Source organism: Copadichromis virginalis, linkage group LG9, assembly GCF_057382275.1.
Source record: "Copadichromis virginalis isolate Kocher_CV1m ecotype Utaka linkage group LG9, C_Virginalis_male_GT1.1, whole genome shotgun sequence".
Lineage (NCBI taxonomy): Eukaryota > Metazoa > Chordata > Actinopteri > Cichliformes > Cichlidae > Copadichromis > Copadichromis virginalis.
The window spans coordinates 13,116,586-13,139,415 of record NC_140626.1 but is presented as its reverse complement, the minus strand read 5'-3'; the positions used below and the strand labels follow the sequence as shown (position 1 = coordinate 13,139,415).

The 22,830-nt window shown below is 39.9% G+C and overlaps 1 protein-coding gene across 1 annotated transcript; it reads right to left on the bottom strand.

The window, feature by feature from the left end:
• Positions 1-3,128: 3,128 nt before the first annotated feature.
• On the bottom strand, positions 3,129-22,581 carry LOC146701523 (uncharacterized). The gene is made up of 4 exons (XM_085467854.1): positions 22,274-22,581; positions 19,958-20,063; positions 6,283-6,879; positions 3,129-5,646 (listed from the first exon to the last, which is right to left on the bottom strand). The coding sequence occupies exons 2-4, from the start codon at positions 19,973-19,975 to the stop codon at positions 5,068-5,070; spliced, it is 1,194 nt and encodes a 397-aa protein (XP_085323980.1). The 5' UTR covers positions 19,976-20,063; positions 22,274-22,581; the 3' UTR covers positions 3,129-5,067.
• Between the last annotated feature and the right edge of the window lie 249 nt (positions 22,582-22,830).

Below are 22,830 nucleotides of genomic sequence, written 5' to 3'. Positions count from 1 at the left end.
CCTTCTCACCGTGTAATATAACATGTTCTACAGTTTTCTCTTTTTTGAATGATTTGAATGGAGGTTATAATCCACCATCACTGAACTAAAATGAAACTCTTAATAGGAGGTAATTTTTTCTTAACGGTTATTGTCATGGTCCTGGGTCCTTAGACCCAGAGTTTTGTGTTTAATATTGGTATCATCTTGTGTTTTGGGTTAATTCTTGTTTTCTTGTTCTTGGGGTTTTTGTGTTTAGTGTTTTCTATACCTACCCATGTCCTCCCCCAGTTTGTGTTTTTGAATTTTTATACATATATATACATATATATACATATATATATATACATATATATACATATATATATATACATATATATACATATATATATATACATATATATACATATATATATATACATATATATATATATATATATATACATATATATATATATATATACATATATATATATATATATATATACATATATATATATATATATACATATATATATATATATATATATATATATATATATATATATATATATATATATATATATATATATATATATATATATATATATAACAGACCTGACCCTGGCTTCCAAAACCCATGACTTTGTGCCTGTGACTTTTGCGACTTTCTGAGTTCTGTATATAGTGTGTACATTAGTTTTCATTGTAAATAGCACTGGAACAGAAGGGGTGAGCTGCCTTATTGTTTTCCCTTGCACTGTTTTCTCCTGTGGTCTCTATGGTCAACTGACTTAGTGAATCAAATGCCTCAAAAGACCCGATTCACTTTGGTGAGTGACTCATTAAAACTCGATTCAGTAAAAAGAATCAAATTTACCATCACTATTGCTCACTTGCTTTGCTCGACTGAGCGGACTTCCTGTTCAATAAAGGTGTTTCTAAAGTGCATTACTTGGAGCAACCACAGAGGATGTTGTAAACACATAACAAATAACAACTGACTGAGAATGATATTTTAGTGATACACTTTACAACTTTTAGTGATAACAGAACATTTTCAATAATTAATTAATTACATGTGTCATAAATATTTATGTAATTAATTATTGCCACATTTAATTAATTATTTAAGGGTGTATTTAATTAATTCGTTATGGCAGTCCTGGCGTTCCATAAGATTCAAGAATTACAGGATTTCTGTAAAATAAATCATGTTTACATGAAATAAACAGAAAGGAGTTGTGACAACAAAATCTCAGCAAACTATCTACTGGAGTGGTTGGTCACTGAAAGTGATCCACTTACATTTTGTTAATTTGGTGGAGGTTTGTTTGTTTTGTTCCTGTGAAGAAACGTGTGGTGGACAAGGCCACTGTTTGCTGATATTTCTTAAGGGGTGTCGCCAACTTGTAAACAGGTAACTGAACAATACATATGAAGCCATATGGGAGGAATATTCCTGCTGCGGTCAGTTGTTCAGTGTAGGGGATGTCCTGTTTTCATTTATAGATTGCCAAGCTGCTGCTTTGCCTGGATGGATTTCTGGCTGCAGGGCCGAGGTCCGATACACACGTGTTTATTTTTATTTGTTATAGGCTAGTTTAAGTCAACAGTGAAGAGCTGAAGATTTTTGTGACGGCTGCGGCTGCCAATGTTGTTTTGTTTATATGTTTTATTCCACTGTATAAGGAGGCAGCAACGCATGTATTGATTGTATTTTAGAGTGATTTACTTTTTACATTGTTGCAGACATTCAAGGCGCTGCGCAGAAACAAAAAATTTTCTTGCAGTTTTTGCATTCAACGCAGCGAGTTTTAGTGGAGACGACACTAAAGATTTTCCGTTTTATTTTGTGTTTCCCAGTTGGGGTAAAGTGTGTATTGGAGTCCCCCCCCCCCCAACGTGTAATAAATGTTGATTAGTTTTTAACAGGTTCCCTGTCGCGCCGATCCTGTCTCCCACTTACAATCAGAGATAGGCAGTAACGCGTAATCTGATTACTTTTTTCAAGTAACGAGTACAGTAAGGGATTACTATTGCAAAAATGGTAATTAGATTACTGTTACTTTAACGTAGGAACGCTGCGTTACTGCGTTACTAAAGCCGTGATTTTTTGCGAGAATGTCTCATGACAGTGACGTAAGCAAGTGCGACGTTCGTGACAACAGCGACGTTCGTGACAACAGCTGTGTGGAGATCAACAATGGATCATATATTGAGTGCGGGAGAGAGTATGAGCGTGCAGCGTTTAAAGCGTGGAAGTACTGACCTTACTTTGAGTTTGATTCCATAAAAAGTGACAAAAACATTTGTGTCCGTTGTGCATGGGAAGAAAACTTCTTTTTACAGCGGAAAACCCTCCCCTGAACTTCCAAGCAAGCACCGAGTGTGCTACCACGTTATTGGAAATTCACAGATTCTTTCACTGACCACTGCGGCACACCTGCACCAGGGTAAACCTCCGCCTACCTCACTCCTGCTTTACAGGTGAAAATAGAGCAACAGGACCGCTGAGTCTTTGACTTTATTTATTTTCTGCTTTCGTTTTACTTGCATCTATTTGAAAGAGTGAGTGTAAACACAAAAAATATTTTATTTTATGTGCTGGAATGTGCAGAAAATAGGTTTAAATGTTAAACTAATTTCTTCCAGTCAGAGAATGTTGCATATAATTAAATTTTTGCTTGATGCATAAAGTTAAAAGATTAAAACTAATAAAACAAGTTTAAAAAATAAACGTTTCCATTTCATTACATTTTGAATGATGGATTATGTAGAAAAAGTAGATTTAGGCTGAAAGATCTATCGCTTTATCACCTCTTCAGATTGTAAATTGTGTTTTTTAAAAGTAACTAAATAATTAATAGCTTTTGAATATAAGTAATCAGTAAAGTAACGGGATTACTTTTTGGGGGAAGTAATCAGTAATTAGTTACTGATTACTTTTTTCAAGTAACTTGACCAACACTGTTTACAATCATACAGTTTTAACCGTATTTCACGGCGGGGAGCACCGGTGTGTTTGTTAGAGCAGACCCAAAAGCAGACACTGGACGAAGGAGCTGGTTTGCAAACCAGCAGGAAAACATGAAAAGATGCAGGCATGACACGAACTTGACATTAACCAGGCAGACCAGAAACATGACAGATTAGACACAATCAACAACATGGTGAACTTTAATACAGGGGAAGATGACACAAAGGAGACCTACTAAACAATGACCAGTAACTACAGCTAAGGAACCTAGGATCTAATGCCAAAAGGACAAACTATAAACAAAAGAAAACAGAGCGCTGTGTCAACGGATCCAGGACTTAATAAAATCAAGTTTTTAAATTGTTTTAGGTGCTACTGTTACGTGTTTGATTCTATTTTGATTTAACATGGAACCCTTGTTAACTGAATGTGCCTACGGCTCCACCCTATTTCAATAGGTACCTCCCACAGGTTGCACTTATTCCGCCAACGATGTGGAGATCGAGCTGTTTTAGATTCAGCAAAATCAAGGCACTCAAAAAGATCCTCTGGAAAAGATTTAAATTCTTGGAACAGAGTTTAATACACAGAATTATATCAACAGGAAGAAAATACAGTTTTTCTTGCCTTCTGGCAGCTGAGGCGAGAAAAAAACAATCCCAGGTTGCAAAAACTTCATTAATATAATTGTAGATAATATTTGACCTAAATATGCGGGTCTTGTGATTTTAAACATGTAGGTTAGATGCTTATCACAGTGATTCCATTATGTAACCACTCCAGTGTATGTATAGTGTATACATGTCAGTATAAGTCAAGTGTATACAGGTATATATGTCATACAGTTGCAGTGGCCTCATTGTTCTGACAAAGAAAACTAACCTATCGACTACACTACACAATGGAAACATGGTAACAAATAGGGATGGGAATCCTTTAAGCTTTATCCGATACCGGTGTCAAACTGGATATTTTGAAACCGTGCCGGTGCTCGAACCGGAGGTTAAAGAATGGAAAACACAAACTTTATACAAAAACCTCTTGTGTTTTTATTTTTAGCAGTCTTTTTCTGCAAAATGATAACCAAGTTAGCCTTTTCTGTTGATACAACATACCTCCTTTGGTTGGAACCGGGGCTACACTGGCAGGGCTAGAGACCAGGACTCCACTCTTCGGGTTCTTGGGGGATATTACTAACTCCGGGTCCGATAACAGGCACCACATCTGCAGTAGATGTGCTCGGTGTGAGGTCTTGTAGCAAGCTATCAAATACGGTGCTTTTTCTAGCTTTTACAAAAACGCTATGCATCACCAGGTGCTTCATCAGATGCTATGAAGTACAGCCAGACCTTTGAGTGCTTCGCCTTGGGCATTTTTAATCTGTAGCTCTCTGTTGCAGGGTGTTTTGGTACCATTCTTTATTCATGGCTGTGTTTGGGGGCAAAATTATGAGTGAGCCCACTCGCTTTACTGTTGGCATGACGCAGGACTGATGGTAGCGCTCACCTTTTCTTCTCCGCTCAAGCCTTTTTCCCAGATGCCCCAAAACAATCGGAAAGATGCTTCATCTGAGAATATGACTTTGCCCCAATCCTCAGCAGTCCATTCACCGTGTTTACATGTTTTTTGTTAAATTAAATCATGTTAACATGAAATGAACAGAAAAGGAAAATTGTGACAACAAAATCTCTTTCTGACTTCTTTAGAAATATATATTTTTCCAGCTCCAGTCCGTAAAGTTAATCTCCAACAAGTAGGACAAAGGATCACCTGCAGCTAAGACGGGATCTACCCTCAACCTGAGCTCACCTGGTCCACCAGCCCTTCATCCAGCATCACCAACAGCAACACAACAGCCCATCAGATTGACCAGCAGCTTTACAGCATCAGCAGTTCTCTGATACTTCCAAACAGTGACATGGATCTATATTACATCTGTGCAGTCAGCACTGGCAGAAACAGGAAGAGAGCAACCTTCAGAAAAAGAAATATTAAATCCATCCATCCAGCTAGTGGAACATTTTCATCAGATCTTTACAGGAGATTACATCTGAACTCTGTGGAGCCTGATCTCAAGGGTTTTAAGTCTGACACTGAAACCAGTAGAGGATCTTTCTGTCTCTTCAGATTCACTGTGATGGGAGCGATTTCAGCCCTGTGTGATCACGCTGATGTTTGCACAGAGCAGACAATGAGGTGAATGTTTTGGCACATTGGTAACAGTGAAACAGTTTATTAGTAACGTGGGATCGTTTGTGTTTGGAGTATGAACTGAGATTCCTGAAGCTCTTGTCACACTGGTCACAGCTGTAGTTTCCTTCCATGTGTGTATGTTCATGATTGTTACGACTACCTGGATGTGAGAAGCTTTTGTCACAGTGTCTGCACTTGTATGGTTTCTCTCCTGTGTGGACTCGTTTGTGTGTTTTAAGCTCCAATGCAGAGATGAAAGATGACCCACACTGATCACAGAGGTGCTTTTTAACCCCAATGTGAATCAGTTCATGTCGCTTTAAGTCAGCTATTGTGGGGAAGCTTCTCCCACATTCTTTGCAGTTTTTCAGGTTGTCTCCAGTGTGTTTACGTTGATGTCTTTTTAGGGTGTCTTGTCGACTGAAAGTTTTTCCACAAAGGTCACAACGAAAGTCTTTCCCACCACCACGGTGATGACAGGGTTGAGAACTGGATCCATCTTTGTGGTTCTGCTTCTAAACAAAGCCACAAAGACAGTGTAAGTCAGTCCTTCAACATTTTTATCCTGAACGTCGCCTGAAATAAAGAGCATCTCTGCAGACGTACAATTACATTTGGCTGTTTCAGTTAACACACTCAGTTTACTGGGCTGCAATAACTACAATACTACCACCATAATACTACAGTAATACTAAAATCATAACTGACATGAAAATCTGAATAATCACTCAGAGCTGCTTTTCCATGCAGTAGAATTGCTAACATGCTAACACAGTTTAATGAGCAGTGTAGGAGCCATTCTTGGGTTAATACCTTATGTGGTCACTAGAGGTCACCTTTTTCTGTTTTGATTATGTAATGTAAAGGTATTTAAGGTAGACGCACGTAATCGGCGTCAGGTGTGTCATTGAGAAGGCAAACAGTTTGTGACCGTTGCGCTGTTATGCTATGTCGATACGGAATAAAGACCAAAAAGGACAAGATACATACTGCTGGATTTATTGGACTGTGAACATTCATGCATACCAGTGACATCGCGTCACCCCCGTTAACGACCACCTCAGTGGCTTCAAGCGTAGGCTTAGCCTCTACAAGCAGAGTTGTTCCAAACAGTCAGGCTAAAATGACAAGATAAAAATCTAAATACATACCTCACAGTAACTGCACTTGTAGAGTCCCTTTCTGGTGTGGATCTGTTGGTGTTGTCTCAGGTAACGTGGAGCTTTAAAAGTCTTCTCACACAGGTCACATTTATAAGGTCTCTCCACATTGTGGGTAAACATGTGTTGTTGTAACTGCCTGTTGGTTATAAACTGTTTGCCACACTGTTCACAGCTGTACACATAATGTCTGGTGTGAATGCGTAGGTGTGCATTTCGACTCTCTATGTGGCTGAAAGTTTTTCCACACTCGTCACAGCTGTATGCCTTAATTCCAGAGTGGGTAACTAGATGAGCCTTTAAGTTGCAACTGTGAGTAAAAGCTCTGCCACACTGATCACAGCTGTACGCTTTAACTCCACTGTGGATGAGTTGGTGTGATTTTAGGGCACTCTTCCAGGTAAAAGACTTTCCACACAAGTCACAGCTAAACGCTTTAACTCCAGTGTGGATGACCTGATGACGTTTTAGTGACTCCTTCACAGTAAACTTTTTCCCACACTCGTCACAGGTGTGTGTTTTCTCTCTCTTTCTTCTGTGAGGTTTGTCGGCCTCCTGAGAGCGCTGACTTCTCGCTCCATGTTGGTCCTGCAGTGACAGAGATACAAACAGAGGCAGTGAGTGAAATGCAGTCGTGGAACAAACTCAACCTTCAAACTCCCTCCATTAACACTAGTTTTAAACCTGAAGGTGGAGTGTGGCACCAAACACCTTAAAGGTCTCTTATCCCCACCTGCTGGTAGTTCTAACACATTACATCCAACCTGCTGTTAAAAATAATTCATGACTGTTCAAACTCTAAGATCATGCCCTCCTGCTAGAGCTGAGCCATATTACCGTATTTTCACAACCATAAGGCGCACTTAAAAGTCTTAGATTTACTTCAAAAAGTACGGCGCGCCCTATAGCGCAGTGCGCCCTGTGTGTTGTAATGAGGACGTAGTAGAGAACGCCATGAGAACGCTAAAGGGTGAAGTGCGTGCGTTGACTTTATCGCACATACCTGTATAAAAGAACAGGTATGTGCATTATGTGGAACATCGTTTTTTTAACAACCCTGAAAATGGCAAAGAGACACGCTTACGAAGCACAGTTTAAACTGAAGGCCATCAGCTATGCGGAGGAACATGGAAATCGAGCAGCGGCGAGAGAATTTAAGATTAACGAATCGATGGTTCGCAAATGGAGGAAGCTAGAAAACAAGCTCCGGCAGGTCAAGAAAACGCAGCTGAGTTTCCGTGGACATAAGGCGAGGTGGCCCGAGTTGGAGGAAAGACTCGAGCGGTGGATCATCGAGCAAAGAACGAGCGGGAGAAGTGTTTCGATGGTCACCATTCGGCTAAAAGCAGTTTCACTAGCTGAAGAGATGAACATTGAACATTTCCAAGGAGGTCCGTCTTGGTGCTTTCGTTTTATGAAACGGTGCCATTTTTCCATCCGGACCAGGACTACGGTAGCGCAGCAACTTCCAGCGGATTATAAGGAAAAGCTGGCCATCTTCCGCTCCTACTGCAGCAAACACATCGGCGACAAAAACATCCAGCCCAGCCACATTACAAACATGGACCAGGTCCCGCTCACTTTTGACATCCTGGTGATTCACACTGTGGAGAAGAAGGGGACCAACACGGTGGCGATACGCACAACGGGGCACAAAAAGTCTTCTTTCACTGTTGTGCTTGGCTGCCATGCTAATGGACAGAAACTGCCGCCTATGGTGATTTTTAAGCGAAAGACTTTGCCTAAAGAGAAGTTTCCAGCAGGAATCATCATTAAGGCAAATGAAAAGGGCTGGATGGATGAGGAAATGATGAAAGAGTGGCTGAGGGAGGTGTATGTAAGGAGACCAGGTGGTTTTTTCCACGCATCACCATCGCTGTTGATCTGTGACTCTGTGTGCCCATCTCACAGCCGATGTGAAAAAACTAGTGAAACAAATGAACTGTGAGCTTGCTGTCATTCCGGGAGGCCTGACAAAGGAACTCCAACCGCTGGACATCGGTGTGAACCGCCCGTTCAAAGTAAGGCTGCGAGCGGCCTGGGAGCGATGGATGACCGGTGGAGACCACAGTTTCACTAAGAGTGGAAGGCAGCTCCGGGCGAGTTACGCCACAATTTGCCAATGGATTGTAGATGCTTGGGCTAACATGTCTGCTGGCACTGTTGTTCGAGCTTTCGCAAAAGCCGGCATCATTTCCGAGGAGCCGCACGGCACGGAAAGTGACTCTGACAGTGAAGAAAGTGAACCTGGCATGTTTGATGGAGATTTAGCGCAGCTGTTCAATTCAGACACAGAGGATGAGGACTTCGATGGGTTTGATTAATGATAAAAATGTGAGTACCAAACTTTGTTTTGCTCCTGCTTTATTTTTAAATACGCACACTTGTATGCTTGTGTGTTGTTGATGATGACGATTACCGGTAATAGAAATTTGAGTAAGGTACCGAACTCAGGTTTGCTCCCGCTTTATTTTTAAATACGCATACGGTACTTGTATGCGCCCTATAATCCAGTGCGCCTTATGTGTGTGTTAAATACAGTAATGGCACACATAACTGAGACTGCGCCTTTTAGTACAGTGCGTCTTATGGTCGTGAAAATACGGTATACCGTTCACGGTAATACCGGTATAATGTTAGGCAACGATAGGAAAATGAAACATCGCAATAGAATGGGAGTAAAACGCGCATGCGCAGTGCCTTTGTTTTCATACGCACATGGCCGATTGTTGAGTGAAACAGATGAACCAGAATTGGTTTGTAAAATGGTGCAACTTCCGTGATGTGGAACTGATTTGGTGTTTGTCCGTCAGATACACGACAAAGCACATTTTTTTGCAGAACATGCAAGCGGCCGTCGTATTTGTCGGACTAAGATGCTCTTAAATCTGGGAGTAATGTGGGTCCTAAACTCCATATGCTTCAAGTCAAACGAACACTGCAGCATCACTGAGAGTTAAAAACTGTCTTAATTCTTTCATCTTTAATAAAACGATCAGCATTGCTGCTTTACCAGGTGTAACTATAAAGTTTAACTTCCAGGTATCGATGAAAACAAAAGTTATTACATTTAACGGAGTTAGAAGTTAGCAGGAAGCTCGCTAGTTTCGCTAGTTACCTAAGCATGATACAGCATGTTCTGAAAAAATTCAAACGTACAGCTCTGCTATCACTTCCAACATAAATGAAGACAGGAAACTAAACAGCAGTGACGTTTGTAGGGTTACTGAAGTTGGGCTAGCTGGTATATAATGATGTGCTACGTGATCGCTAGCGACACAGCTATGTTAGCATAACATAAACAGTGAAGCTGGAGGACGAACACTAACACTTTTCCACTTATAAAAGTTAACGTGAAAGTTCCTCATGGTTAGAGACAAATGCAATCGCATGGCAGGATGCTGTAAACGGACCAAACTTCAGTCAGGAGAACTGAGATAATCCATCCACAATACAAGGTTAGTCATTAATATACTGCAACAACATGGGAATAGAGCAGCTGCCAGAGAATTCAACATTAATGAATCAGTGCTACAGAAGTTTCACGTTTGCTCCGGCAGTGATGGCTAGGTAGCCCACTGCTTTGTCTATGCTCGCTTGCAGATTCTGGATAGAAAGAAACAATGAAGGAAAGAAAGATAGAAGAAATGTAAGATAGGCTTCTACTGCACCACAGCTTCTGTTACCTTCAAGGACTCTGCATCACAGCTAACGAGGCTAGCAGCCAGGCCACGCAGGGCTCCACCACCAGCTAACAAGGCTAGCAGCCAGGCCACACCAGGCTCCATCACCAGCTAACGAGGCTAGCTGCCAGGCCACGCCTGGTACCAACAAACAGCCAGTGAGGTAATTGCCAGGACAAGCCGGGCTTCGGCAACCCTCAAGGGTGCTTCGCAACCAGCGGGCCGTTAAGATGCCGCCTAAGAGGGGCAATGTTAACGTTAATGAGGAGGAACTGGAGGACATAAAGAAATCCCTAAACTTTATGTCTGAAGAAATAACAACAATATCAAAACAACAAAAACTGATACTCAATTTAATGGATGATATTAAAGAACTAAGAAGGCAGAGCGAGGAAAAGGACAAGAAGATTGCTATGCTGGAAGGACGGGTGTCAGATCTGGAACAATATTCAAGAGTAAATAATGTGATAGTGACAGGACTGGAAACCAAGCATCAGACATATGCACGGGTAGCAGCATCAGAGAGAGGGGAGCCACCCGAGCAAGAGCTACGCTCTTTGGAAGAGCAGGTAATGGCCTTCTTTAAAAGCAAAGGTATCGAAATGGACAGTAAAAATATTGAGGGATGCCATCCTCTTCCGAGGAAAAACAAAAATCAAATACCTGCCATTATCATTCGTTTTGTTAATAGAAAACAGAAAAAAGAACTGCTCAAGCAAGGAAGAAAGCTAAAAAGGTACAAATGTTTATTTAAATGAACACCTAATCAAGAAAAATGCAGACATTGCAAGACAAGCAAGAATATTAAGAAACTTGGACGTCAGACTGTAAAATATTCATTAAGTTAAATGGAACACTAGAGCAGGCTAAGGTTCTAGTCATCAAAGAGATGACGGAACTAGAAAAATATAACTGAAAAATGCTAAGCAGTGCTAAATATGATGGGACCGTCCAAGTGCACAACCAACGCAGATGTCTGACAATTTTCAACTAACAACTCATATAGATATTGAAAATAAGACATTGATGTATGACAGCAACATAGATTCTGATTGTAATTTCTTTAACAATAAGACAAATGAATGCAATTATTATAAAAATGAGCAACTTAAAAAGGAATTCAAGGTAGAACAGGGTATAACAATGGTTCACTTTAATAGTCGAAGCTTATATGCAAACTTTCAATCCATCAAAGACTACATAACACAGTTTGAACAGCCATTCAATGTGATAGCCATATCGGAGACCTGGATAACTCCTGGAAAAGAAGAAGACTTTAAAATAAATGGATATGAATTCCTTCATGTAGACAGGATCAACAAGAAAGGAGGTGGGGTGGCACTTTACATTGATAAAAACCTAAAGTACGAAAGAATGGGAAGAATGACAACTGTTATTGATGGAGTGATGGAATGTTTATCAGTGGAAATAAGTATGGAAAAAAGGAAAAACCTAATTGTCAGTTGTATATATAGAACACCAGGATCTAAGATTGAGATATTTAAGGATAATATGGAGGACTTATTTACAAATATAAATCAGAAAAGAATGTTTATTTGTGGGGACTTTAATATTGACTTATTGAATCCAAATCATAATAAGAGTACAGAAGAATTTATTGATTCCATGTACAGCATGGGTTTATTTCCACTGATAACAAGACCGTCCAGAATAACATCTCATTGTGCAACTCTATTAGATAATATATTTACAAATATAATAGAAGGAAATATAAAAAGTGGACTGTTAATCAATGATATAAGTGACCATTTACCAGTCTTTGCATCTTATAATTGCTATTATAAAGTGAACAACGATGGACATAAGATTATTTACAAAAGAATAAGAACAGAGGAGACATTAAATTGTCTTAGAAATGAACTTTTAAAGCAAGATTGTAATATTGTATATGAACAAACAGAAGTTAATAAAGCTTACGAAGGATTCTTAAGAACATTTAACACATTACTTGATAAAAACTGCCCAGTAATTGAAATCAATAGGAAACTCATCTATGCAGGAAGACCATGGATGACTAAAGGACTACAAAATGCCTGCAAAAAAAAGAATACCCTATATCGAGAATTCATAAAAAAGAGAACAATAGAAACTGAAAGTAAGTATAAAACTTACAAAAATTAATTAACTAATATAATGAGATCCTGTAAAAGAGAGTATTACATTAAAAGGTTAGAACACAATAAAGATAACACAAGAGATATATGGAATGTATTAAACAGTATAATCAAAAATGAATCAAGGAATAATGATTACCCTGGGTACTTTATAGAAGGGACAAGAAGTATTAATAACATGGAAGAGATAGTAAATGGCTTTAATGAATTCTTCGTAAACATAGGGCCAAAACTGGCAGAAGAAATAAAGGTTGATGGAATAGAAAGGGACACTGGTGAAAATATTGAAAGGAATAGTAGCTCAATGTTTTTAAGAGCAGTGGAAGAGAAAGAGATTTATGACATGGTTAGAGGACTTAAGAACAAAACCAGTACAGACTGGAATGATATTGATATGGTAACAGTAAAGACAGTTATTGATGGTATTGTAAAACCATTAAAATATATATTTAACTTGTCGTTTCAAAAAGGAGTTTTTCCACAAAAAATGAAAGTTGCTAAAGTTATTCCCATTTACAAAACCGGTGAAAGGCATCATTTTACAAACTATAGACCAGTGTCAATACTCTCCCAGTTCTCTAAGATACTGGAAAAACTCTTCATAAAAAGATTTGACAGTTTTGTGGAAAAATATGAATTAATGACAGATAGTCAGTATGGGTTCAGAAGCAACAGATCAACAGCTTTGGCACTGATAGATTTAATGGAAAAGATAACCGAATGTATGGATAATAAGAGGTATGCGCTCTGCGTTTTCTTAGATCTAAAGAAGGTGTTTGATACCGTACTGTTAATCATGAAATTCTATTTAAAAAACTGGAAAAGTACGGGTTTAGGGGAGTTGTTTTGGAATGGTTAAAAAGCTATGTAGGGAATAGGCAACAATATGTACAAATAAATGAATATAAATCCAATTTGATGGATATAGCTTGTGGAGTACCTCAAGGTTCAGTACTGGGTCCAAAAATGTTTATTATGTACTTAAATGATGTCTGCAGAGTATCGGAGATTTTCAAGTTTATAATATTTGCAGATGACACAAATATACTGTGTTCAGGTGTGGAATTGCCACAGGTTTTGGGGATGATCACACAGGAATTAACGATATTAAAGAAGTGGTTTGATATAAATAAATTATCATTAATCTAGATAAAACAAAATTTATGTTGTTTGGAAACGAAAAGAAAAACATCAAAGTAGAAATATGTGTTGACAATGTATATTTAGAAAGAGTAAATGAAATAAAATTTCTTGGGGTGATCATTGACCACAAGCTCTGTTGGAAGCCACACATTACTTATGTTCGGGGGAAATTGGCACGGGGCATTGCCGTCCTGGGGAAAGCAAAGCATATGTTGGATCAGAAAGCACTGCACATTTTATACTGTGCTTTACTACTGCCATATATGAGCTACTGTGTAGAGGTCTGGGGAAACACATACAAAAGTAACACACAAACAATAACTATAATACAGAAAAGGGCCATTAGATTAATGAATAATGTGGGGTACAGGGACCATACAAATGCACTCTTTGTCAAAATGCAAGCTATTAAATTCCAAGACTTGGTGAAGCTTAAAACAGCGCAAATAATGTATAAAGTAAGAAATAAATTGCTTCCAAAAGAAATCTGTAAATTGTTCATAGAAAGAGAAGGTGGGTATAACTTAAGAGGGAAATGGAATTTAAAAATACAAAGTGCTAGAACAACTTTAAGAACTATGTCAATCTCAATTGCAGGAGTTAAATTATGGAACAGTCTAACAGAAGAAATAAAAGACAGTCAAAACATAAAACAGTTTAAAGTAAAATATAAAAACCTAATTTTAAAGAAGTATAAGAATGAAGAAAACGGGGTTAACCCAGGACGGTAATGTTGCTGGTAATGGTGTTGTGGTTCTTTTTTGGGTTTTTTGGTTTTGGTTTGTTTGTTTTTCCATAACTTGTGTATCGGCAAATATACACATTCTGTATTTATCATATGAAAGAAACTATACTGTGGAGGGGCATGCTAATTTCTTGTTTTTGATTGATGTATGTTTTTTTTTTTTGCTTTATTTTTGTTGCATATGTTGTTTGTTTAATTTAAAACAAAAAAAACAATTAAATGAATGAGAGGTAAAACTTAAGGGGGTAGGGACAAATAAGTAAATACTTCTACCTACTCCTTTTTCAAACAAATAATGGAATAATAGTTTGTAATGATTGTGAAGGCACATGTTTGAAATAAAAATGAACTGAACTGAAGGAAGCAAGAAGAATGAGTTTAATAAAGTTTGATTTATCTGACTGCTTTGTTTCGCTTAATGTGCCTTATAATCCCGTGCACCTTATGGTCCGAAAAATACGTACTGCACACTGCAGTTTAATGTTGCAAAGCACCTCTTTTTAACTTCAGTGGATATTATACATGGTTATGCTCAGGATATGTCAGCCAATTTCTACTGGAAATGACTTTTGGTTAAACTTTCAGCAAGGAATAAGCATTTGCACTGTTACATTTTTATAAAGCTTTAATGTACATAAAAACCAGCTTCTTGTTTAAGTGAAAATAAATGGAAGGTTGTCTTTTTGCGCTAGTAATGTTGTGGAGTTGTATTTTGTCTCGCATCAATTATATCGTCAGTTATATCGTTATCGCAAATTTTCAAATATATATCGTGATAAATATTTTTGGCCATATCGCCCTGCTCTAACTCCTGCTGTACACAGTTATTAATGCTAGCATGCTAACACACTCAGAAAAGTAATAAATGTTTACCAAGTCTATACTTTATGTTTCCTGTTTCCTATTATATATTTCTATCATTTTGTCATTTTTCAATATTAATAATTACAATGTAACATTTAAAAGTTGATTCAGTGAAGGAAAATATTTTACTTTTGCTCCCTACATGAGAAAATGATAAATGGTAAATGGCCTGTATTTATATAGCGCTTTACTAGTCCCTAAGGACCCCAAAGCTCTTTACATATCCAGTCATCCACCCATTCACACACACATTCACACACTGGTGATGGCAAGCTACATTGTAGCCACAGCCACCCTGGGGCGCATTGACAGAGGCGAGGCTGCCGGACACTGGCGCCACCGGGCCCTCTGACCACCACCAGTAGGCAACGGGTGAAGTGTGAAGGCAAGATGGCGCCGGTGTGCATGGCTGACCGTCTGCGACCTCAACTGCGCTTCGGCGTAGTACTCTTTGTTATTTTATCCTTGGTTTTATGTTCTATAGGCGATTGTACGCTAATAACTTATGATAGAGACACGCTCCTGAATCTTCGGTTCTCCTGTCCTCAACGTCTGGACAGTTATGGGGCTATGGGTGGTGCCACTCCTCTGCCGCCCGTCTCCTCCACCAGAACGACCTACTTACCTTTTCCCTTTCTGTGTAGGAAACGCTTCAGGAAACGGGGTAGAAGGAGTGGTGCCCGCGTTCGCGTCAAGGCTTATATTAGAGCCATGGCTATGGATTACCCTTCTGCAAGTCGTGAGCTGTCACGATTTATCTTCTACTCCAGGAGCTGCTTTGCGGCTAAATTGTTAAGTCATCGCTGGATATGCCCTGTTGGCCCTCATACCTATCCTACCTGCCCAGTGGCCTATCACTCTGCTCGGTCTTGGATTACACCGCCTGGCCGCGGTGTTCAACACAGCAATCTAAACACCCTGCGACGGGCTACCGCTAATGACCTAGCTCCTCGGACTCGGATGGCTTTATTTAATGTTAGGTCTCTTTCAAATAAGGCCTTTCTCTTAAATGACTTTTTCCTTACCACGGGACTGGATGTTCTATTTCTGACGGAGACATGGACTTCTCCGGGTGAGTTTATCCCCTTTTCTGAGCTTCTCCCTCCTGACTGTGCCTTCTTTAGCTCACCAAGGCTCACTGGTAGAGGTGGTGGCCTAGCCTCGGTTTTTAAAAACAAACATGAAGCACGGCTGCTACCCTCCCCAACCTATTCTAGCTTTGAAGCCCAGTTATTGGAATTGACTGCCCCTCGGACTACTCTGTGTGTTGTGGTTTATCGTCCGCCTAAATACCACAAGATGTTTATTTCTGAATTTGCTGACTTCTTGGGATCCATTCTTTTTAAATATGGTTCTGTTATTATTTCTGGTGATTTTAACATTCATGTCTGTTGTATGGATGACAAATTGGCCAACGATTTTCTAGCACTAACTGCTTCTTTTAATCTTACCCAATGGGTGAATGAGCCTACCCATGTTAAGGGCCACACCCTTGATTTGGTTTTTTCATACGATGTGGATATATGTATTAAGGAAATTAGAAACACTGGACTTTCCGACCATTCTCCGGTTATTTTCGATCTTGACCTTGGCAACACCGGATCACGCTTTGAGGCTCCTCTTTGTCCTACGCGTACTGTGAATGCCGATACTCTGTTGAAATTTTCTAATTCTTTTGTGAACTTTTCATTTACTACGTCAGACTGTCTTACCCCACATACGCTTGAGAATTTCGCCAATACTCTATTAACTACATGTTCCTCTATCCTTGACATTGTAGCACCGATCAGAATGAAACGCCCCAGAACCTACTCACAATGTTGGTTAAATGATTCTGTTCGTGCCTTACGACGTATGTGTCGACGGGATGAGAGGAGGTGGAGGAAGGATAATCTCCAGTCATCATATGACACTTTATGCGTTAGCCGCTCGAAGTTTCAATCAGCTGCCAGAATGGCTAAAGCTGCTTTCCTATCTAAAATTATCACCACAAATGGAAACAACCCTCGAATTTTATTCAAAATTTTCAACTCTGTGGTAAACCCCTGCCCCTTTATGCCTCTGCCATGCTCCCCGGGCCTTTGTGAAAAATTTTCAAGTTATTTTTTGGATAAAGTCGCATCTCTTAAATCTACCCTCCCTTTGGTGACCGACCGTATGCCCACCCCCAATTGTTCCACTACTTTTTGTCAATTTGAACCCGTTTCTCTCTCTACTCTGAAGCATCTAATTGAGAAACTCAATAATACTAATCTTGTACATGATGTTCTTCCATCCCGTATAGTCAAGGATTGTTTTAGTACAATTGGACCTTGTCTTTTGTCCATATTGAACTCCTCCTTGCTGTCCGGCTATGTACCATCAGCTCTTAAACATGCCATAATCCAACCTGTTCTAAAAAAAAGTAATCTTGATCAAAATGATTATGCCAATTATAGGCCGATTTCCAAACTTCCCTTTGTGGCTAAAATTCTTGAGAAGGTAGTTCTGCTTCAACTTCAGACCTACCTGGATGAGAATAACATTAATGATAAATATCAATCGGCCTTTAAACAACACCATAGCACTGAATCAGCACTGCTTCGAGTTTTTAACGACCTTTTACTAATGGCTGACAATGGACGCCCCTCTGTCCTAGTGCTATTGGATCTTTCATCGGCATTTGATATGGTTGACCATAACATACTATTGGCGAGACTAGAGCACACTGTAGGCATCAAGGGCACCGCCTTGGATTGGTTTAAATCTTACCTCTCCGATCGGCTCTCTTCGGTTCACTTGGCTACCTCCTCCTCCTCCGCTGTACCTGTTTGCTGTGGTGTTCCCCAGGGATCTGTGCTAGGCCCTACCCTGTTCTCACTGTATATGCTTCCTTTAAGTGTCATTTTGGAGAAATACCACATTGCCTTTCACTATTATGCTGATGACATCCAGATCTATTTTGAGCTGAATGATGATCTAGCTATGTCCGTGAGTAACTTTCGAGAGTGCATGTGCGAGGTCAAGCAATGGCTTCTGGCAAATTTTCTTATCCTTAACGATAAGAAAACTGAAATTATGATCTTTGGCAGTGACGCTCTTCGTGCCAAACTTCATGATGCTTTTGGTTTTCTCACCAGTTCTTTCCCTGACACTGTTAGGAATCTGGGTGTGCTACTTGACAGCTCATTTAAACTTGACAAACAAGTATCTGCTGTCGTTAGATCTAGTTTCTACCAACTTCGCCTTATTTCCAGGGCCAAACATTACATCCCGCACAATGACTTGGAAAAGCTTATCCATGCCTTTGTTACGTCACGACTAGATTACTGTAATTCACTTTATTATGGTCTCCACTCTACCCTTTTACATAGATTACAGACAGTCCAGAATGCCGCTGCACGCATTCTAACTAAAACTAGGAAGTTTGCTCACATCACTCCCGTCCTTGCTGATCTGCACTGGTTGCCTGTGAAATTTCGTATTCAATTTAAAATTCTGTTGTTTACTTTTAAAATTACTAATAACACAGGGCCAAGTTATCTTAAGGAACTCTTAAATTCATATCTTCCTACGAGGGCCTTAAGATCCTCCTCACAGTCATTGTTGGTTCAGCCCAGATCTCGCTTGAAGTCTAGAGGTGATCGAGCGTTCGCTCTAGCTGCACCTGAGCTGTGGAACAGTCTCCCGATTGGCATCCGGGCGTCTGATTCTATTCAATCTTTTAAATCACGGCTTAAAACATATCTGTTTGAACTTGCTTTTCCTACCAGTTAATTTCTCGCCTTGCTTCTAGTGTGTTGTTCTAATGTTCTAATGTGTCTGGTTGTTTTGCGTTGTCCTGTGCTGTCAATGTTTTCCATCACTGTGTTTGATGGTTCAGCTTTACAGCTTTACTCTGCTATAGCTCTGTGCTATAGTTTATTCTTATTAGTGGTTTTTACCTGTGAACATAATCTCACACTTATATGACTCTGACGTTATAGTCTTAATTATTTTATTATTTTATTGTTGCGTTGCCTATGTCCTCTATCACTGTGTATGATGGTACAGTTCTCTTTGCTACAGCTGTGTGCTATTGACTGTTCCTATTAGTGGTTTTACCTGTGAACATAATCCCACACCTATATGATTCTGATGTTTTAGTGTAAATCATTTTATTGTTTTATTGTTTCATGTAAAGCACTTTGGCATGCCCCGGGCTTTTAATGTGCTCTATAAATAAAGATTGTTGTTGTTGTTGTTGTTGTGTCTTGCCCAAGGACACAACGACCGAGACTGTCCAAGCCGGGGCTCGAACTGGCAACCTTCCAATTACAAGGCGAACTCCCAACTCTTGAGCCACGATTGCCCTAAGAAAATTGTGGCTCAGAACAAGAAAATTGTATTTTGTACTCCTTACATTTGCAAAACAGATGTGTTACTTTTAAGGCATGTGAGGGGTTTATTTCATCACTGCAGGCATCAAACATCAAACCAACTTGAGAAACGGGAAAAGTAAGACATGAAAGACAATCCTGATCGTGTACTAATCACCAGGGTATGAAACATAAAAAGAGATGAAAGAGGCAAAACTGTGAGTCATAGTCAGGAGTTAAAGTGAGACGTTGTTCTTCTTTCTTTTTTGCACAGCACCTGAACAAACAGGTAATTTCAAATGCAGCGTTTCTATCAACAAACATCAGCAAACACACAAACTGTTTGTGTGCAGTTTGTCTCACAGTGTGTTGCTGGCTAAAGGTCCAGCTGCTGTACATCACAGGGAGAGAAAAGAAAGAGAGCTAACTTCACTCAGAGATGGAGAAAGATAAGACACACAGGACAGGAGAGAAAGAAGAGAGGTTAGATTTAAAGGGAAGGACTGCTCAGTGGGATTCGGTCAACTGGAGATTAAAGTTTACATGTAAGTCCTCATGTGTTGAAATCAGATATTGGGTCTGTACATGTGACATTATGTTTTTTCATTAACTGAAAGATGCTGCAAAACAATCTGAGGCAGATTATTTAGTGAAGTGATTGTATATATAATAATATACAACACAGTCATATAACAGGTTGGGAGGATGAGAGTTTTAGACGTGACTGATTATTTGGTGAAACTGTGATATTTTCCTCACCTCCTGTGTTGAGCTCATTGTTTCCTCTGTAGTGACTCAGCTGAGTCCAGATGGCTGAAAATGTTCCTCTGCTGCTCCGTCAGACTCTTCTCCTCCTGCTGATCAGCTGGGACACAAAACAGATCTTTGTTAGGCTCCACACTGCACTGAAGAGTCAAAGTGTCTCATATGTTCATCTGACAACACAAAGTACAAATTTCACTCTGATTGCTTGTAGAAATCTTGTGAGACGTGTTGTGCTGCAAAGTGAGGAAACTCTCTCACTCACTTATACTTCAGGAGGAACTTTGTGACATTGGCTCTAATATTCTAAGCAGCCCTTTACTATGACAGGGCCAGAAAGTCCTATTTGAAGGTTTGGGAGAAGGACCATGTTAAAGGTGGATTGGGGTTTATACACTTTGTTATGATACAGGTAAGGCTGTAAGAGCCTGAGAAGGTGTCCTGAATGAACCTCTAAAACCAGTTTTCAGCTAACGACTCTGCTTCAGTCTGGAAAACAGCAACTACAAGATTAAAGACTCCATCAACAATTCACACCCAGCAACAGCCTGAACAGCTCCTCCTGTGGTTTCCACAAACAGGGACAGACCTGTTACTCCCCCACCCCACAGTTTCCACACCTTCAGCTAGGGCTGCACGATTAATCGTTAGAAAATCGCGATCTCGATTCATACTTATGTGCGATCTAATTTCCAAACGACAAAGATTAAAAAAAAAAAAAAAGAAAGAAAAAAGGACGACGATTGTACCGCATTTTGATCCGGGACGTACTCTGCATGAAAACAAGCGCTCACTCTTCCTGCTCAACAAATGACAAGGGCGGAGCCTTATACCACGTGATACAGAAGCTGTGCCGTGTGATGCTAAAATTAGCAGGGACAAAACAACAGAGAGCACGTCAGGGATGACGAGAAAGTGACAGGAGAAAATCTGTCCCGGTCAACCACCCAAACATCAATAACGGGAACCTTATACAGCGCTTCCCTATACCCGTCGAACTCCCGCAGGCACAAAGAAATTACGGAGGCTATTACTTATCACCTGACCAAAGATATGGCTCCCATCAACACTGTGCAAAACGAGGGATTTAGGAAAATGATCAACACCCTAGACAAACGCTACACGGTGCCGTCCCGCAACCATTTTTCTATTGTTGCACTACCTGCTCTAGGTAGTGTCGAGCAACGGTGGAGACGGAATTCCATTTGTTGTTTTTATGTTCAGTCTCAACTGTTACGAAGTTGATGTGCAGTTAATAAGCGCAATAAAAATTTATACTGGAAAAAGAAAATCGTGAGAGAATCGTGATCTCAATTCTAAGCCAAAAAAAATCATGATTCTCATTTTATGCAAAATCGTGCAGCCCTACCTTCAGCCCCCCAGTCCCACCACCTCCACCATTCCCCAAACTTTGATTATTTTCATCTAGACGTAGTTTTTTGTGGGAGAAACATTTCGTCACTCATCCAAGTGACTTCTTCAGTTTCAGCTGACTGCAGCTCTCCTCAATTTTCAACAGTGCATTTGCATAATGACTGAAACGAGCACCACTGAAGGAACAATGGGCTGGGAGGTCAGTTATTGAGCATTAATATGCAAATTCTCATGATCATTGATCAACAACCTCTGATCAAATGCTGTGATTGCAGCGACTCCCCAACTCTCTGAATGGTACTCATGGCCATTGATCAGCGGTCTTTGATTAATGAGCTTTGATCAGTGGTTTCAGTGCTTTCCTTCCTGCTTTGACTGCAGCTGTGTTTGACACAGGAAGACATTATTACATTCTTCACACTCTCCTGCACATTAACCACCACAATATATTTTTATTCTCTGTGCTTTCAAATATGAACACTGTTTACTTTCATCTCTGTTTCATTAGTTTTTGTTAACATCTTCCTGTGCATCACTTTACAGCAGCCACACTCATTAAAATGAGACTTTGTAGGAGTTCACTTCCTTTCATCTGTTCATCCACAGCAGCTGGACAATAAAGTTTATTGTGACCCTGATACTGCAGCAGATCGCTCTCATCCATTTCCTGTTATCACTTCAAATAGAAATGAGGCTGTAGAGGTTTGGTGCAGGCAGAAAAACAGCTGCAGGGACAATGAAAAGACTTTTCTGCTCCAACTTCTCCCAGCATGCTGAGCTAATGATTAGTTGGTGTTTTTCTCCAAACACTCTCTCACTCTTCTCTCAACGTGTTCACAATAAACTGTGAACAGACACCGAGGAGAGCAGCAGAAGACCTCATTCAGGAGCTAAACTCAACATGAACTGAACTCACAGTAAAGTTAGCTCGGTGCTTACCTTTAGATGAGCCCACAAACCGAGAGAAACTCCGCGATGAAGCTGCAACTCTTTCCAAACACAGGAAACAGATCAGGGAGCAGAGACCCACGTGGTTCACGCTGATCTCAGCTACGATCCAGGAGACAAGGGTGGGCAGATCGATGCAGATATCGATCCAAACGGTCGTTTAGTTTGTTTTATCATCTAAATTCACTCTTTTACTTGCTTTGGATGAAAAAATAGCTCCGTCTGTCATCCCGGAAGGCGCTTCGTCTTCTTTACATCGTTTATTGGCGGTTGTCAAACAACAAAATTGTGCTTTTCCGCCACCTACTGGTGTGGAGTTTGAACTGGCACGTCGACCCTCAAATGCACACAAACAATTTACTGTGTTATAAAAACTGGAATAAGGCCCGATAACCTTACAATAAGATCCAGTTTCAGTTTAATGTTTATGTTTTGGATCAGTCGCCCTCTCACAGTGTAATATTTCCTCTTCTCTTTGATCGCCCAAAGACGTGGTGCAGAATATGCCATGAAAATCATTTGTTTGAAGCCAGCTCACCTCCTGCAAC